The sequence below is a fragment of the Terrapene carolina genome, unplaced genomic scaffold (genome assembly GCF_002925995.2).
Source record: "Terrapene carolina triunguis isolate 2854851 unplaced genomic scaffold, T_m_triunguis-2.0 Scaffold68, whole genome shotgun sequence".
NCBI lineage: Eukaryota > Metazoa > Chordata > Testudines > Emydidae > Terrapene > Terrapene triunguis.
Genome location: NW_020664419.1, coordinates 19,012,630 through 19,031,868, shown reverse-complemented (window position 1 = coordinate 19,031,868; position 19,239 = coordinate 19,012,630). Strand labels below are relative to the sequence as shown.

At 40.0% G+C, this 19,239-nt stretch overlaps 1 protein-coding gene across 3 annotated transcripts in view; it reads left to right on the top strand.

Moving 5' to 3' along the window:
• RSBN1L (round spermatid basic protein 1 like) overlaps nt 1-19,239 on the top strand; it is an 84,458-nt gene that overhangs the window by 51,577 nt on the left and 13,642 nt on the right. For 2 of the 3 annotated variants that reach the window (XM_026648671.2, XM_026648670.2), the window contains 3 exons: nt 12,029-12,166; nt 13,543-13,685; nt 14,855-15,022. In XM_026648671.2, coding sequence (XP_026504456.1) covers nt 12,029-12,166; nt 13,543-13,685; nt 14,855-15,022 — 449 coding nt within the window. The remainder of the gene's footprint in view (nt 1-12,028; nt 12,167-13,542; nt 13,686-14,854; nt 15,023-19,239) is intronic. The other variant, XM_026648672.2, reaches the window with a different exon arrangement.

The window sequence follows — 19,239 nt, the reverse complement described above, 5'->3', positions numbered from 1 at the left end:
TGTGTCTGCAGCCTAAAGTAGTCTGTCTGCACCACTTTCCTCCTCCTTTTGTATTTTGACTTCCTGGTTTTAAAGTTGAAATCTTAAAACAGAAAAATCCAGGATTTGAAAATATGAAGTTCCAACAGCAACATACTGGGGTTGGGTGTGATTTGTAAAGCACACTGATGTGCTGCGTTCTGACTGCCCGGTGTTAGACCCAGGTGGCATGCTCTAAAAGGAACCTAGTTTGTGTTAATATAGTCTTGTTTCACACAGACTGTTAATGCAATGTGGTACCCTTTTAAAGTGCACCAGCAGGATCTCCAATGTGCCAGTCTGGGTGCTTTACAAATCACACCCTTCTAGTGCTCTGCTGGCATCATGTAGACAAGCCCACTGTAGTTTAGGGCTTGAAAAATGTATCAAATGAATGCCAGAGGACTGAACCTGCTAAACTAAACCCAAAGTGTGGTTGTGACTTGCCCTAATCCAAAATTAGCTTCTATCACCTATCCGCCCCCAATTTGGAAAAGGAAAGCACAAAAGTATTTAGTTTATTAAAATATACACTATGTGATTTACTTTAAAAATGCTTACAAATAAAGTCCACATTGTCCAAAATGAACCTTGTAATTCTGTATTGAGCCCCCACAATAACGCTTTAGTGTTTCCCTGTTAGATACCAGTACAGTTTTACCAAATTAATTTGCTTTTTAAAGCCTTGGACTGTTCTGAAGTCTTTATTAAACTAATCAGACTGTGCTAAAAACACACTTGATTGGTACTACGCTGACCACAGAAATGGATGTTAGTGAAAAACTGACAATTTTGATTTCAACTATCCTGTCTGATGATTTTACTTCCACAATTTTACATCACTTCCATGCAGTAAACTCTGACACAACTTCCTTTACAGACAGATTTGGGGTAGACATTTGTATCTTCAATTTTAAATAGTAGACATTATGTCACTTCTTCTTCTGCTGGACTCTGGCTATGTCTTGTGAATTTGGATTCAGTCATGCAGACTACATAATGGAAAGATTCCATAGCTGCTTTGAATATTTTCTTGATTTTTGTGCCTGTATGGTTCCAGTTCTCTGTTTAATTGTAATAAGCAAGATTTTCACTGGCACTGTGACAGTGGAGTATCAGCCTGTAATCTGTCAAGTCTCTCAGAAAGGGCCTATCATTGTTTTTGTAAGCTGATTACCTTTGTGCATAGTCCCTTAAACAGCATGCTATATTTTGATCAGTTACTATACTTATACTCAGTGCAGATTTGAAATATAGGGTAATTTATAGCAAATGTAGATACATAATTCTGATTAGGTTCTTGAGACTCCATTCATCATTATGGTATTTAAGAGTTGACAATATCGTCAGAAATTTAGGCATTAATCCTTCTTTTTCAATACCAACCATCATGTTAAATGAGGGAGATAGTGAAAATAATTTTTCAAAATTGCAGTGTGTATGAAGACTGTTTGCTATCGCTACCTTCTCAATAAGGTTTCACTTTATTTTGTTGTCTGAGTAATTGACAAAGATCTTGTCATACTTTTATCTGCATTCTTGAATGACATCTTCAGCTACTTTGATCAGGACAAAATATTTTGCTGATTTCCTTTCTGACTAGAATAAATAAAATTAGGGAGGAATTCATTCTTCCCTTATATGGATGCTTATAGCTATTATCCAGTAATTTATCTTGTTTGACCAACTGTCTTTTATTAATGTTGTTGATTCTTTTTAGTTTTGTTTATTTTAAGTTTTGCTCCACTACTTCACTTGCAATGACTAATAGTGGACCTACACATTTTTAAATCAGTCTGGAGGAGTATATCCAGGTTTAAGTGGTGCAGTCATTCCTTTAAATTTCTCCTCTTGTACTACACTGAAAGTGTAAAAATTCATGATTTTCTTATCTAGTTTGCTTTTTCCTTTTAATTTGGTTTTTATGGCATAATTGCTGATTGATCTTAGCTTACAATGACCAGCAAATAGCAAACAGAATTATGAACAGACCTGGTTGAAGAGCTCTTCTGGAAGATGTGGAATAGGGCCTTCTGTTATCAGTTTCATTTTGATGCCATTCAGTTACAGAAAATGTCTCACTCAGGTTCTCTTACATTTCACTAGACAACACTTTACTCAGTGGCACATGTGATCTTAAAAAAGAATCCAGATAAACTGATTTTCTTCATTTCTCAATGAACATGAATCCTTTATCTTGCTGCTTAACAACTCCTGACAATATTTGTTTATATTTTACTTGGAATGGCTATTGGTTTTCATTCCTTAAGTCCAGTCACTTGTTTTTTCAACTTTTGGGAATATTGAGTCAGAAATTCATGCTGGTATTTGGTAATCATTCATTTGCAATATTGATCAGTGTTGGGGCAGCCTGTTCTCCAAGAGGCGGTAGCTAGGTTGACAGAGTTCTTTTGTCAACTTAGCGCTGTCTATATTAGAAAATTGGGTCTGCTTAACTATGCCGCTCAGGGGTGTGGATTTTTCACATCCGTGAGCCACATAGTTATGATCTAATTATCTGGTGTAGACCAGGACTTAGCTAGTACAGACATTCTGTTTCCAGCCTGCTGATCCATTTACTTCCCTAATCCTGTCTCCCAAGAAATAAGGCCTCACACATGTCCAGTAACTCGTGTCAAGCCAGGGTTACATTCCACTGCTTTTGTTTTTAATATTAGCATTTGTTTTATTTGTATGTTTTGTTTTGTTTTTTAAAGTATACTATTTAGCAACACATTTTGAAGATTATAGTAGTTGTAATTATTTGAATTACTATTAATAGTAGTCTTTAAAGTACTATCCTGGGGGTGCAAGCTCATCTCCTCTGGTATAGTCCAATAGGGTGTAATTTTACATTACAGGCTTGCTTTGTCTTCAAAGCATTTTTTTAATTTTAATTTTGCTTTTATTACATTTTAAAAATTGGTATAACTATTTAAAAATATGCCAGAAGTGGTCTTTTTTTAGCCACCACACAATACTTGTTACTAGCATAGGCAGTTCTTACTTTACCAGTATCTCAGTGTCTCAACTGTACTGTCCATAGTCTAGAAATACAAATAAAATTGTCACTGTGTACGTGCAGTGTCATTTACAATTGATTATTTATAGACCCATTCCATCAGGAAGGGCCCATTTCCTCCAGAATGGCTATGAACACTTCTAATGGGGGAAAAAACATAGTGGTGCTAATTGTCATCACCTGACCTCCCCTTTGCACAATTTGTTTTATTACTAAGGGTTTCCCTGGACGTGACTGCACTGAGTTATACTACTATAACTGGGTTTCATTATTAAACCAAGAATTCTCCTCTTTAACAATTTAATGTCCTCTTTAATGCTTTTACTTTAACATTGTCACATTCCGCAACTCTTTAATTCCCTCTGAACTTTGCAGTGTTTATTTGTGCAAAAACTGTTTTGAAGTGATACATTTTAGGGGGGAGGGATAGCTCAGTGGTTCAAGCATTGGCCTGCTAAACCCAGGGTTGTGAGTTCAATCCTTGAGGGGGCCACTTAGGGATCTGGGGCAAAAATCAGTACTTGGTCCTGCTAGTGAAGGCAGGGGGCTGGACTTGATGATCTTTCGAAGTCCCTTCCAGTTCTATGAGATAGGTATATCTCCATAGAAGCTAATTTTCTGGTGGCTTTAAGGGGTGTTTTTTTTTTTTTTTTTTGGCATTTATTTTTTAATGTAGTACATTTTGCCTGCAACGCTGTATTTACTAAATATAGTCCTTGAAGGGTGGCATACTTTTGCTTTGGTTTTGTGCAAATAGGTAACAGACATTGGCGCTTTTGACCTTTTAGGATTTTTTTTTTTAATTTAGCTTGTCTAGTTACTCATGTCAAGCCAGATCTACAGTCAGCAGCTTTCACATTTATTACAATTAGAATGAGGCATAACCACTCAGTTAATACAACACTGGGTGAAGACTGAAGAATATGATGAGTTAGCCAGCTTTATATAGAACTATTATTGGATCCCTACCCACCTTCCAGAAATTCCTAGTTTCTGGCAACTAAGTCCATTTACACTTCACAACTTCACTTGTTCCCTTCAGTATCCAGTGACAGTGGATTCTGTCCTCTATCCACCCCCTCTCCAAAAACCAGTTAACCTCTCCATCTGTTCTCCCTATCATCCAGGCTTGTAACAATAACAACTTCCTTATTGTTTCCTAAGAATTTCTGATTGTTTTCCCTTTGTAGATTAAATCTTACATTCAACTTTTTCATTCAAGGATTAAAATGAATCCGGTATTAAACTTTCAAATGTTTTGTTTCTGTAGATATTTAGTGGCATATATTCCCGATAAAGGAACATTTGCCAGATTTTTTTTTTTTTTTTTTTTAAAAACCTTGACAAACTCTCCCACATCATCTGTGCTGTCCACTATGCCCAATTACCCCTCTTTCAACCCAGTGCTTGAAAAATCTGTTCTCCCTGATGTGTGAGACTGTACCATTTAGTTAAAGCTGTGGATAACTTTGGGTACATCCATAAAAAACTTTTGAGTCCACCTCCTTGCTTCTGACTTTAGTAGCATAAATTTTTGATTTATATAAACATTTGGTGATTCAAAGGTCTCACTTAAGCCTCCACTCATTTGTCACTTAGTGATCAGCAGATGTTCTGAAGACTAGGTTCTTCCTACCGGTCTGGAACACACTTGTTAGGCAAGTCTAATTTCTAGGAAGGACGAGGTATTCAACTTTGCAGTATGGCTTATTTAGTTATATTTTGTGGAATTGCTTCTGCTGGTTCTCTTCTGTTCTTGTTCTTATAAATCTAATAGTCTGTTTAGATGCGAGTGAGTTGTGTATAATTAACTATTTTCTGCTCTTTTTTTCCTTTTTTCTTGTTGCTCTGAATGCAGGATCATGGTAGATGATACTCCATGAGGTGTCCCTCTTTGGCTACTTTGTGTTCTAATCCATCTGCTTTCTCATTTGTTTTGATGTGATCATGTTTTGTATAATACCAGTAGGTCTTTCACTCCAGGATTTGGTTCCTCTTAAAGTTTGTGGTTCCGGTTCCCTACTTAACAGTGCTCCTCAGTCTTTGTCTTGTTCTATGCCTAAGTATTGTTTGTTCATATAACATGCGGCAACATTGTGTGTGAGTTTGTGCATGTATGAAATAAAATTAAGCGTTCATGAAGCAATGAATGCGATATCTTTTTCTGGTTCCTTGTAAGTATCATGCTAACCTTTTATGCCACTTTGAATACTGTTCTTACTGGTTAGTCTGCTTTCATTATGAGTTTCTTTCTTATTTATTGTTTAATTATTGAGCTAATGAAGACTTCTTTTTTCTCTTAGTGTTGATTCTTTAAATTATCTCCCCTTCAAAGTCCAGTACTTGCTACACCTCTACCCCGATATAATGCTGTCCTCGGGAGCCAAAAAATCTTACCGCGTTATAGGTGAAACCGCGTTATATCAAACTTGCTTTGATCCGCCGGAGTGCGCAGCCCTGCCCCCTCCGGAGTGCTGCTTTACCGCGTTATATCCGAATTCGTGTTATATCGGGTCGCGTTATATCGGGGTAGAGGTGTATTTCCTTTCCTATTGCATAACTTCTATAAAAGTATAGTCTGTTAATGCTTATCTATAAAGTTAAAAACTAGAAACCTCATTAATACCTTCTGAATGTTAGTTGGAATTTGAATTGAATTGAATTTGAATAGGACCAATCCTGTTCAACTTATTCATAAATGATCTGGAGAAAGGGGTAAAAAGTGAGGTGGCAAAGTTTGCAGATGATACTAAACTGCTCAAGATAGTTAAGAACAAAGCAGACTGTGAAGAACTTCAAAAAGATCTCACAAAACTAAGTGATTGGGCAACAAAATGGCAAATGAAATTTAATGTGGATAAATGTAAAGTAATGCACATTGGGAAAAATAACCCCAACTATACGTACAATATGATGGGGGGCTAATTAAGCTACAACTAATCAGGAAAAAGATCTTGGAGTCATCGTGGATAGGTCTCTGAAGACGTCCATGCAGTGTGCAGCAGAAGGCAAAAAAGCAAACAGGATGTTGGGAATCATTAAAAAGGGGATAGAAAATAAGACGGAGAATATCTTATTGCCCTTATATAAATCCATGGTACGCCCACATCTTGAATACTGCATACAGATGTGGTCTCCTCATCTCAAAGTGGCATTAGAAAAGGTTCAGAGAAGGGCAACTAAAATGATTCGGGGTTTGGAACGGGTCCCATATGAGGCTAGGACTTTTCAGCTTGGAAAAGAGGAGACTAAGGGGGTGTGATGATAGAGGTACATAAAATCATGAGTGATGTGAAGAAAGTGAATAAGGAAAAGTTATTTACTTGTTCCCATAAAATAAGAACTAGGGGCCACCAAATGAAATTAATGGACAGCAGGTTTAAAACAAATAAAAGGAAGTTGTTCTTCACACAGTGCACAGTCAACGTGTGGAACTCCTTGCCTGAGGAGGTTGTGAAGGATAGGACTATAACAGAGTTTAAAAGAGAACTGGATAAATTCATGGAGGTTAAGTCCATTAATGGCTATTAGTCAGGTTGGGTAAGGAATGGTGTCCCTAGCCTCTGTTTGTCAGAGGGTGGTGATGGATGGCAGGAGACAGATCACTTGATCGTTACCTGTTAGATTCACTTTCTCTTGGCCACTGTTAGTAGACAGGATACTGGGCTGGATGGACCTTTGGTCTGACCCAGTACGGCCATTCTTATGTTCTTATGAATAAGTTATACTTTTATGATAGAAAGCAGAGAGGAAAAGAGAATTATTGAAAACCATTGACTGAAATGTAAATCTTTAAAATATAAAAGTATAAATCTCTTTGGGACGCTAATTTACTGCAGTCATCGCTTCTAATTGCGTATTTTTGATTTGTAGGAAATGTATGAGTTAAAAAATAAAAAAACTTGTAACAAATAAACTCCCAACCAATCAGTCACCTAAAAGTTCTGGATCTGAAAGCTTCTCCCTACCCAAGGTGGAATCTCATGTTCTGGTTTCTATCTGCCCCAGTAGTGGGGTTTGTCTATATGGGGACACTCAGGAAGTTAATATAAATCAACTAAAGGTGTGACATTAATGCACATTGGTCAAAGTGCATTAAACCCCCTTGTGAATTCTGTCATTCAATAGTAAAATAGCCTTAGTTTGCTGTAGCTTAACTCCCCTTGGCGGAGGATTAAGCTACAGTGAACTAAGGGCTTGTCTGTGCTTGAAATTTGTTGTGGATTAATTTATTTTTTGTTAAATGCCTTGCATCCTAAACGTTGTTTCTTGTTGTTACAAATCATCTAGTGTTTTAATGTGTATTGTTAAACCCACTTTGAAGATGGGTTCACTGAGATGCGGGAGGAGTTTACTTTCAGCAAAGTATGTGTGGGTGCATCTTCATCCCAAAAAAATGGTTGCACATCTGCTAAGTCATCCTACTGGTATACCACACTTGACTGGCTATCTGCTCATCCTCTCTGTTTACTTGTGTGCTCGCCACTGCTCAAGGGACCTCCTAACCAGCAGTCACCTCCCTGTTTTAAATGCTGGCACACAACCAGGTTCTGTCTTTCGTAATTCCAGCTGCTGTGGACTTCACAAACCTCTGTCGTGCTCCTGATTATTGATCAGTCATCCTCATTCTTTACTGTGGTCCTGTGCTGAGATTGTGGACTTGATTGCCCTCTAGAGAGAGGCATGTGCTCAGGCACATCTGAACACCAGTTGTTCAGCACAGGTGTGAAAGTGGCTATCCTGACAAATGCAAGATGGGGGCACAACTGTGACACTCTCCAGTGTTGCAGTAAGGCACATGTTCACCTATAGTGTTTGGTGACTCTTCATACATCATCATTGATGTGAGACTCCATCATCATCATCATCAAGGCAAAGGAGCTCCAGCTGGAGTATAGAACTGCTAAGTACTATGGGACCTCAGGGAAAGCTAGCACAGTCTATTGGTACTATTAGGAGCTGGACCATATGTTTGCTAGAGATTGCACCACTCAGCCATAGCATGTTGTGGACTTTCTGATTGAGCCTCCAAACCAGGATCTCATTCATCTAGTGAACTCTAGGGCAGACACAGTTGCAGAGATTCAGGAGCATCTCAAATCACAGCTGGAGGATCAGTCTAAACCACAGGCACAGATCCAAACTGGAGGGGACCAATTCTAGTGAGTGTGGTATGACATATTACAATAACACTTTTTAAGCCAGGAGGGTGAGGGGTTTGAATAACTTATTTCCAGGTACTGTAAAGGGTACCACAATGTTGATCTACCTTCTCTCTGCCTCCTCTGTCTCACCCACACCTTCTACTTAGTGATGGTTATACCAGAGACTGTACAAACTCTCCATGCCTTTTTTCTATAAACAAAAACACAAGTGCCGCTTAAGCTTGCCATGTACTGATCCACACCCCCTTATGATGGTGCTTATTGGTCTCTCTCTTGCCTCCCCAACCCCTTTTCTCTCACATAATGGCAGCACTGCCTAGTTGACCCATGAGACTATATGAAGAAAGGCATCTAATACAAAGAAGAAACAAAGTCATGGTCCACAGTTTTGTGAATGTCCTCATTTTTGAGTGAACGAGAGTTATATTACCTTGCCCAAATCATGCTACAGACATTTTCATAGAGAGAGATTTTAAAACATTTAACTAAAAGGGACATGAATTATTTTGTTTCAGAACTCTGTTAATTTTGCAGTGCAGTTTATGCTGATCGTGGATGTTAGATATCAATTTAAGGCGTGAACAGTGCTCTAATTTGGCAGGGAGATTGCAGAGTGATGCAGCTATCTCTGCACTGCCCACAGAGCTTGTTTCCCTTCCTCTCCTGCACCAAATCTAGGGGAATTATCCTAGCAAACACTAGCACAGCATATCTTTCAAACTTGTTCAATACCTTCTTAAACAAATCCTTTTCTGTCTTTTGGGGATGTGTATCAGGGTAACCTCCTCCAAAGTAAGAACAGCCTGCAGAAGCACATGTTCAATTACTAGTCTGCCACTGCTCCCCTCACTCCCAAACCTACTGCTATTCTATCAGCAAGCTGCAGAGAAACACATTCAGTTATTAGCAAGCACTCCCTTTAGCAAGCACTCATAGTCCACCTGGAATATACTATCCTGAATCCCAAATTGGCAGAACAGACACCTGCCCTAGCTATCCTTTCACACCACAGGCTCGGGACCCTGTCAAAGGGGGAAGACTGCAAATGTCTTACCATCTCCAAGCTCACTGAGGACTGAGAAGAGCCTATGGGAATGGAATTTCAAAGTTAATGAAAAAGCAGCATTTTATCTATGTTGGCATGGAGACTACAATTTGGACAATAATTTGTCCATTGTCCTCTCTTTTCCCCACAGCAGCCACGGGGAGAGGGAGTGAGTGAGTGGGAAGGTCAGAGAAATGGGTAGCACATCAGACACAGGTGATGGAGAGGTAAAGAAACCTCCTGGAGCACATGGTCTTCAAATCTGAATCTGCACAGCTTTATGAATTTGAATATATTATTTTTTACTGCTCACAATGTTCAATTTGGTGTATTCATTCCTTTTGAAATATTGAAAATGTGTTTACATTCATGATTGAGTCTTGCATCATTCATTCAAATGTGCAGCATCATGGTCACAGTATCCACGCATGCACAGTAAATACATAAACCCCATCTATATTTCAAGCATTATAATACAACAATTCTCACAATATCTTAAAAACGCAACAAGAAATGTGATGATATACACACCAAGTATGATTAAATCCTTGCACCAGTACACATACACAAGAAGACATATTCAGTAATGCTGATCAGTGCCTTATGCAAAAGTATATGCATTCTTTACAAATGGCACCTAAACTTGAAGTATGAACACAATGCATCTCTTGCTCTGTGCCCCAGAGTAGTTACATCCTTTTGTAGGGGCCTCCAGTCTGGCTGTTCAAAACATTTGCCAAGTCTGGCCACCTGTTGCTAAGCCAGGCAAGCAAAAGGTAAGCTGAGTCTCCCAGAATGAGTGATGGAATGGCATTGCCACCAAGGTACATTGATTGATACTATTGATGCAAAAGTTCCACTGGTCAGTGGAGAAAACATTCTAGGCTTCTTGAAGATCCTGGTGTCATGGAACTTCGTAGACCATCTCACATAAATACTGGTGAACTTTCCATGGTGATCAAACAGGCCTGGCAGCACCATGGGGGGAAGAGGAAAAATCTTTTTTGTTGATGGACTCTAAGGCCTGATACACAGGGTTAAGAATAGGCATGTGGGACCCATCAGTGGCTCCAGTATAAGTTGGGAACTCCAACAATGCAAACCAATTAATTGCCTGTGCATTACCCAGTCTTAAGATATAGTGGGATAGAGCCGCCTTGATAATATTGCACATCTCTATTTCAACAGCCCAGATAGTTGATCTACCAACAACGAACTGGCTAGCTACTGACTGGTTGTAGGTAGTAGGGTTGGCAAGCTTTCAGATGGTTATGGCCACACTCCTCTCTATGCTGAGGGCAGTTCTTACATAGATATTCTGCTGCTGTAGCCCCCGTGTGAACTCTGCACAGCTTTCTAAGAAAGTGGCTTTTGACATCCTGAAATTCTGCTGCCACTCGTGTTCATACCCAATCTGCAGTGCTGTACTTTCCCACCAGTCAGTACTTGTTGGCCACGCTCCAAAGTGGTGCTCCACCAAGGGAAGCTGCTTCAGGAAAAGTTGTGCAAGTGTCTGCTTGATTTCAGCCATCTCCTCCTCTGGTCGCCTTATCATCCCAGTTCTGAAGTCACTGCCCAACTTTAGATGTTAGCAGCAGCTTGTTTATGTTCATCACGGTGTGGATTGTAGCGATCACAATGTGTGTTGCATGTTGCATGACAGTGCTTTGAAAATGGCACTGGATGGCTCTAAAAACCCTAATGCCTGATAGGATGAAATGAGGAATCATGGGAATTTAATTTGACAGTAAACTCCAGAACTCCATTGCCTTCCAATAAGTATCTGAGTGCTCAGCATGAAAAATCCCAGAATGCATAGAGCACAGTGGCAGAGCAGTGCGCCTGGGATGTCTGCCCAGAATGCTGGTTGCTGATTTCAAAAGTGCTGTGTGGGTGCAATGATATGAGGTAGAAGTACCTTAATCACAGGATAACAATGTGATGTGGATGCACTGCTTGTGAAACACTTGTTGCAGATACACAAAATCCATGGTAAGTTTCAAGTGTAGACATGCCTTAGGTCACTTTACTCCTGAATGAGAAAATCCACCTGGGGGTTTAATGTGCTTTAACTTGCATACATTTGGTTGATTTGCCTTAACTTTCTTGACAGTCTCCATGTAGACATGGCCTTGGTCTCACTTCTTTGCCCTTTTTTCAAGTTTTAAGATAGTTTGTTTCATCTTCTTACTTTCAATAGGTTCACCTCCTTTATACAGTTACACTCTCTCTAGCTTTCCCCTGCTTCATATTGATATTACCTGTTTCTGTCCCCCTGTTCTACTTTTTTTGTAGGCCTCTTTCTAGCCAGCTGTCATGGAACCATAACTTCAACATTCCATCCCCTTTCTGTAAAAGGAACATCACTCAAAACATCTTGCTGCTTGTTTGGATATGCATAGTAATGAATATTTAACACCCTGTTAAATTCCACCTTAACTTGACATAACTGTGAATCTTGCAACTTGCCAGAAATATCTTCTATCTTTATTCTTTTGTATTTTAAATACATGTTTTCAGATATAGTAAATGAGTTTTACATTCAAGCTACCTGCTACTTCAGCCAGTTGGTGTTTCAAAATAATGGTTTTATAATTGATAGTATATAATACAGTTGTTAATACTGTTTAATAAGGACTGTATACAGTATTAATGTTAGTCACATGTTTTAGAGAAGACAGAAAGACAGGATGTGCACATGGCATTGATTTGTAAACTTTTGTTGAGTCCTAATGAACTCAATGTAACTCGTAATTGACTTTCATATTCTTCTTTTAGGTAAAAAGAACATACTCCCATGGTACATATAGAGCTGGCCCAATGAGACAGATCAGCTTGGTTGGAGCAGTGGATGAGGAAGTGGGGGATTACTTTCCAGAGTTCCTTGATATGTTGGAAGAGTCACCTTTCTTAAAAGTAAGGGGAAGATGGGAAAGGGGAGATATTCTTCCAAATACTCTATATCAGTGGTTTTCAACGTGTGGTCCACAGACCCCTGGGGATCTGCAGACTGTCTAAAATTTTCTAAGGGGTCTGTACCTCCATTTGAAATTTTTTAGGGGTCCACAAATTAAAAAAAAAAAGGTTGAAAACCACTGTTCTATATTAAAGTAAAAGAACTGTAATACTTATTATCTCACAGGTCTGGTTGAGCACCCATGTTGGCCATTCACCAGGCTCCTGTGAAGGCATCCAGCCATTAAGTCTCCAGGGTTTTTAAGCCTCAGATCTGAACAGAGTCCTGTTGCTGTTCTTGGCACATACTCAGGGTGCAGATCTTCTCTCTGGCACCCATTCCTGAGAACTTTGACCATGTGGACCAGTGCCCAGTCCCTGGAACCAGTGCTGGCTCCTCAGGCTTCCTCAGAACTTAAACACACCCTTTCCCTGAACTCCACCTGAAGGTTTGGCCTTCTGGTTTATCTCTTCAAGGGGACACATGTTTAATACACACAGACAAGATTGCACAAGATTCTGAACTACCACTGCTCTTTCTTTAATAACACAAGAAATATACATATCTATTTAAAAAAAAAAAAAAAACCCTACATGCATTCGTTGCCTCAGTTACCTGCCCCTTCCAGAGCATTCTTTGGGCTAGGGTCAGGGTTGTCTGGGGCCATCCAGAGTCCTTCTGTTTGCAATGCATGGCTTGGGTTCTGAACCATGGAGCTCTCTTGCACCTCCCCCTCCCCGCCCCGCAGCTTGCTTCCTGTGACCTTGGCCAGACTGTCCCCTTTCCTGACCAAACTTCCTGTTGGTCTCCCACAGCCTTCCCCTTGTGAATCCTTTTTATCACCTTTCAGTCCCTTAATCGGGTGACTTCTGGATCGACCTCAACAGGTGATCATGGTCCTCTTTGCCAAGTGACTTTATTGCCAGGCATTCTGTTTGCTGAGAAACCAGTTCTTCTAAGTGGAAGCCAATCTGTTACCTAGGATGCTTGTATTAGACTAGAGGACCATTTCGAGTTAATGACCCTCTATTGTCAGTCCTGTGCCACTACCTGTTGGAACTTCAGTCCAACATGGAGGTAGAGGGACAACAGAGAAGACTGCTTAGCCCCTGTATTCAGGATGAAGTTTTCACCTTGGTAAAGATAGATAGAGTTCGTAATCTCCTGAATTGTTCAGAATTCATAAACTGTACAGAATGTGTCCTCAAGTCATCACACTTGCCTACATTCACTTATTTACCAGATGTTAACTTTTTTCATTTTACCAAATAACCATTTTTTAAATGTATTTGAAAATAACTCACATCAAAATGTGGATTGTTATATTTCCCATTAGTGTACATTGCCGTGGGGGACACTCTCTAGTCTAAAATTAGAAAGTCGTAAAGATAGCGATGATGGTCCCATCATGTGGGTACGTCCAGGAGAACAGATGATCCCTGTGGCTGACATGCCAAAGTCACCTTTCAAAAGGAAAAGGTATGTTAAGATTCTTAGCTTGGTGAGTTATCTGGTTAGTTTTTTTTAACCTATCCCTTTTCCACTCATCCCAATGGCTGTAGCTATATTATAGCATAATTCTTATGTTTATGTAGCTTTTTACCCCCAAAAGAAGAAACAAAATCACTTCTTAGTTTTTAAGTTCTTCAAGGAAGGAAATGTGTTTTTGGAAGCATTTGTACACCATCTAGCATAATGATGTGCCAATCCTGATTGCAGCCTCTGGGCTTCTGTAATGAATACTAAAACAGTAATTTTACAAAGCAGGTCATCTTTTCTTCACTCTCCCTAAACTGCAGCTACCTTGAGGTAACAGCATAAAGCAAAATGAAATGTGTTTTGGGGAAAAAGTGAAGAATGCTATATCTATATGAATACTGTAGGGGAAATTTTAAGTAGGCAGCACACGGTTACTCAAATTTGAATTTGGCTAGGATACTGGTATTAACTCCCCTATTCTTAAGTGCTTATGGACCTTTAAGTGCCATTGGACCTTTAAAAACTACAAGTGACAAAGACTTCTGTCTCATCTGAAAGATGGGACCTCTAACAGTACAAAGTCACTATAACATCATATTGGGGTACTGATTTAGATAATGACTCAAAATGAAGAGTGCCACCTACAGAATCAAACATAACTTCTTTTAGCATGTAGATTTTCCTTGTGGATTTCCCATCCAAATATTTTTCAGGTGGGACTCCTAGTTTGTAGAATCTCAGATGTCCACCTAATGTGATATGGTCTCTCACTATCAGCTTTAGATTAGCAATTGAATGATCATAGAGGATCTGTTCCACCTCAGTGATGTTTTCTCTTTTTACTCTAACATCTCTGACGAGTAGTCTTGCAAACCTTTTCCTACCCAGTGATGAAATGTGGAACAGAGCTGTAATACACAACACTCAAATTGTTCAGTAGAAATGTAAACAAATTAATGTGAATGCACATATGATTACTTTTAGCATTTCATAAATGTTCCCTAAATGACTTTTGTACTGCTAATCATCCTGTAATCTGGCCAAGATGTTCTTATTCTAATATATGTGCATGCTGAAGGAAGAAATGGATCCTGTTGAATGTAGAAAACTAAACTTGAGCGGGGGGAGTGTTAGATTTTTAGTTTTTTTGTTTTTTGTTTTTTAAACAGAACTACCAATGAAATAAAAAACCTGCAATATCTACCTCGAACTAGTGAGCCCCGTGAAATGCTCTTTGAAGACAGGACACGAGCCCATGCAGATCACATAGGACAAGGTTTTGAACGACAGACTACAGCTGCTGTAGGAGTGTTAAAGACTGTGCACTGTGGAGAGTGGTATGTGTCAACTGGTTTAGTCTTGTTAGACATTTGAAAAATACTTGCATGAATTTCCATTTATAGCTTCTACAAGGATCATTAGCTAATATGTTAATCCAGTTACTAGTATGTTTTGGAAATAAGCCATAACTATTGAATAAACTGTATTTTTTTCTTTTGTCTTGAGGAGCTAGGTATGCTGGGTACATTCTAATGTAGATACAACTTTGCAGTCTGGTGGAAACTAGAGAAAGGCCTCCCGTCTCAATAACAGCTTCATAAATACAGTTGTGTAAATTGTTGCGCTCAAACTTGTCTAGATTTTTGTCTTGATGTTTGTGAACCAGTACAGTAGTGGCTTGCCTACATTTTTATCTGAACTGCACATAGAATCTTCTGGGAACATTTTGCTCTGTCTGTGGATAAAAACAAACATCACAATTCTAGTTCGAGGAAGTGGTGGTTGTTTTAAGCCTGGTGGAAGTTGCATAGCATTTCTTTAGTGTCCCAAATAGTCTGAAACTCATGTGTGATCCAGGGGATCAGCCCAGCTCAGCAGAATCCATTTTTGCTTGTTTTATCAGAAAGAGAAGAGTACCTTTTAGTTGGGCTCTTTCACTGAGCTGGAAAAGTGATAATTTGGGGGATTTTTTTTGGTCCTCTTAACTTCTGAGACTGGCATGTGGTGCTGTAGTAGTACATTACCTTCAGTAATTCCCACTCAGTTACATAGGTGCTGGAACTAGGGGTTCTGGGGGGTGCTGCTGCACCACCTGGCTTGAAGTGGTTTCCATTATATACATGGCTTACAGTTTGGTTCAATGGCTCTCAGCACCCGCACTATAAAAATTGTTCCAACGCCCCTGCTCAGTTATTGAGAACACGCACGCTTTTTATAGTTTGACTGGCATGGTTACTGAGACAAGAATTCTGATATTGCATCAGAGCCCAGACTTAATCCCTCTTTGTGTGAAATGGTGCAAATATGTGTAACAGTGCATGAACCAGAACTTGTAATAAAGAAATTCCCTATGGGAGGGAACTGGGTCATTCAAATGTGAACTTTTTTTTTTTTTTAAGCTTCAAGGCCTGTAGTCTAGTTCCTGCAAATTCAGGACTGTTCCACGTTTGACTTGGAAATGTTGTCACAGTTCTATTAACTCATTCATTGTTATGGTAGTCTCCTTTATTGGTCACTTAGAAGTTGGCATTTAGTGAAGTTGGATTTCTGTTGTCAAAAGGTTGGATTTCACTTATGGCAAACTCTTTTATATCAGGCAGAATATGTGTACTTTCATCTTCAAAGTTGAATGCAAAAAAATTTCAATCTTTCATTTTTTAGTTTTTGACCACTCTATAAACTGAGTTTTGTTCTTTACATATTGTCAAAGGCAAACAGATCGAAAATTCCATTGGTCCATAATTTATTCTATCGACAGTCCTGGACCAGTTCCAAAAAAGCACTGCTTGGTTCAGGGATCAGTGATGATTGTTAGATGAAATAGCATCTGCACAATGAGGACTGATCATGAATATACTGTTGAAAAGATTGGAGTCTCCGCATTCCATTGGTATAAAACATGGATTTATAACCCTAGAAAGACAAAAGATTAGACCATAAAATGTCATTCTATTATTTTTGTTTATTTTGTTCAGTTTAAACATTTTAGTGGTAGTCATCTGCCAGAGCTAGAAACCAACTTTTTATACTGTCTGAACATTTTTAATATCAACATTAGCTTCCTGATATATGCAGTAGCCAACTTTGAGGTGCTTGCTAATGATCAGATATCACAGCTGGAGTGAAATGCCTAGAAATAAGTGATTTTTAAAGCATAGTATCTTGTGGGCTGTGAAGTCTTAGGAACACTTTAGAATGACAGTACTTTTTTTTTATCTAAGAGTTGTTGGCCAGCTTTAATCTATTAAAAAAAACTGCAACTGATGCAGAATTCAGCAGTGCCTTTATGATAGGGTTACCATATTTAAAAATTAAAAAAAAGAGGATACTCCACGGGACCCTGGCCCCTCCCCTTCCCCGCCCCAACTCCGCCCCTCCCCCGACCGGCCCCGCCCCAACTCTGCCCCCTCCCCTGAGCGCCCCACATTCCCCCTCCTCCCTCCCAGCCACGCGAAACAGCTGCCCGAGCGCTACCGGCTTCACGGTTTGCCGGGCAGCCCCCATGCCTCCAGACCCTGTGCCCCCCGCCGGGCACTTCCCCTCCCGGGTTCCGGTGGCGGCTGCTCCCTGACTCCTCAGCTCTGTAAGAGCCGAGCTGCCCGAGTGCTACTGGCTTCGGGCAGCCCCCATATCTCCGGACCCTGCACCCCCGGCCGGGCACTTCCCCTCCTGGGCTCTGGGGGCGCAGGGTCTGGAGGCATGGGGGCTGCCCAAAGCTGGTAGCGCTCGGGCAGCTCCGCTCTTACAGAGCTGAGGAGTCAAGGAGCAGCAGCAGTCGCCAGAACCCACTCTAAGGTAAGCCAGGGATGCCGGCAAAGCTGGGAGTATTTTTCCTGGACGTGTTCGGCTTTTTGGAAATTCCCCCCGGACGGGGGTTTGATTACCAAAAAGCCGGACATGTCCGGGAAAAACCGGACGTATGGTAACCCTACTTTATGAAGCAATGTTTCTTTCCTTAAGCCTATTAAACCTATGCTCCGCACTGTGCATCTGGTTTCCGGATTGATTTTAAGACGTTGATTTTTTTTTTTTTTTTACCTATAAGCCCTAAAAGGCCTGGGATTTACCTGTGTAAGACCTTGCCTCTTTCCCTATAACATAATGCCTCAGTGGCAGGATTAGTGGAAGTACCTGAGGTGAAGCCCTTTGGGTTGATCTACATAGCATTTTGAAGTGAGTCTTCCAGACCAGGTCAATAGACTTGGGCTGGCAGGATTTGCTGGATAGACAGTGCTTTGAGTTACAGCTCTGTCTGGAACTTGGGCTCTGAAGCCCTCCTCCTCCCTACACTTCAGAGCCCGAATTGCAACTTCAAAGCACTATCTATACAGCGATTTTTTTTATTTTTATTTTTTTTTAGAGCACTAGTGTCAGTCCCGCTATTCCAAATCTGTCTGGGCTGGAGGCTTGCTCCAACAGTATGTGCAGACAGTACCCTTAGATAGTAGGGAGAGGGGTTACTGGCACAGCATTTTGGAATTTGCTTCCTCCCTGGAGGAAGTCTGAGTTAGTTAGACTTCAGGGTGTGCTGAAAGGCCCACCTTTTCTCCTTTGCCTGTGAAGAATTGAGTGTGGGGTAGAGCTAGGCAGTGGTGACAGGGGTTGTGTGTGGTGAGTTATTAATTTTAGTTATATTTGTTGTCACTATGTCTTTGAGTTGATTTGGGAATTTAGAATGTTTATTTAAGTGTATTTTTAAAAAACTGTCAAGGGCACCCAGAGCATTAGATGGATGCTCTTTTTTTGTTGTAGTTAGGAAATATTTATCTTGATTTATACAAATCATGCATAGGCAGTTAGTGATTGTGGAAGCAAAGAAAGTTTTAAAGGCATAGGACTAATGTTTGTTCTTACGATGACCTTTTGCCACCCCTTCTTCAAACGCACAAAAATACACATTTGGTGCAATTGAAAAAATCTACTTCATGTGGTCCAGGAAAACCACTCTGAAGTCATGGGATCATGAGATTTTGAATGTCCTGATGACAGCTTCTGCCATCTCTTTACTATGCTTTTAAAAAATTGTGTCCCAAAGGGCAAAAATCTATGTGCACATAAATCTCAACTTGCATCTATCTGGCAAGGACAGGGGAATATGAACAGTAAAATACATAGTTATGCTAGTCCAAAGTACAAAATGATATGTAAATTGCATGAGTTTTTCTTTTTTTATTTAAACATATTGCAGCTTGCCTCTACCGCTTGGATGCATTATAATGCTATCTACAGACATTTTTAGTAGAAATAATCTAATTTTAGGTGTACATGCTTATCCTCTATTCTGTAGTACAGCCAAGCTGGAATGTGAATGGAGAGAGGAAGAGGTCCTGCCCTGTAGAATACCTTTCAACTCAAGGGAAGGTATGCAGGGCAGGAAGCCAAGAGACCATGGGATCTAAAGTCACCCTGTCGTCACTGACTACTGTAGTACTCCTAAAGGCATTTTTCACCAAAAAATTAAAAATTCTATGCACAATATTTTAAAATTCTGCAAGTTTTATTTGTCAATAAATAAATGTAGAGGCTCCAGCATGGCAGTGGGGAGTACAGGGCA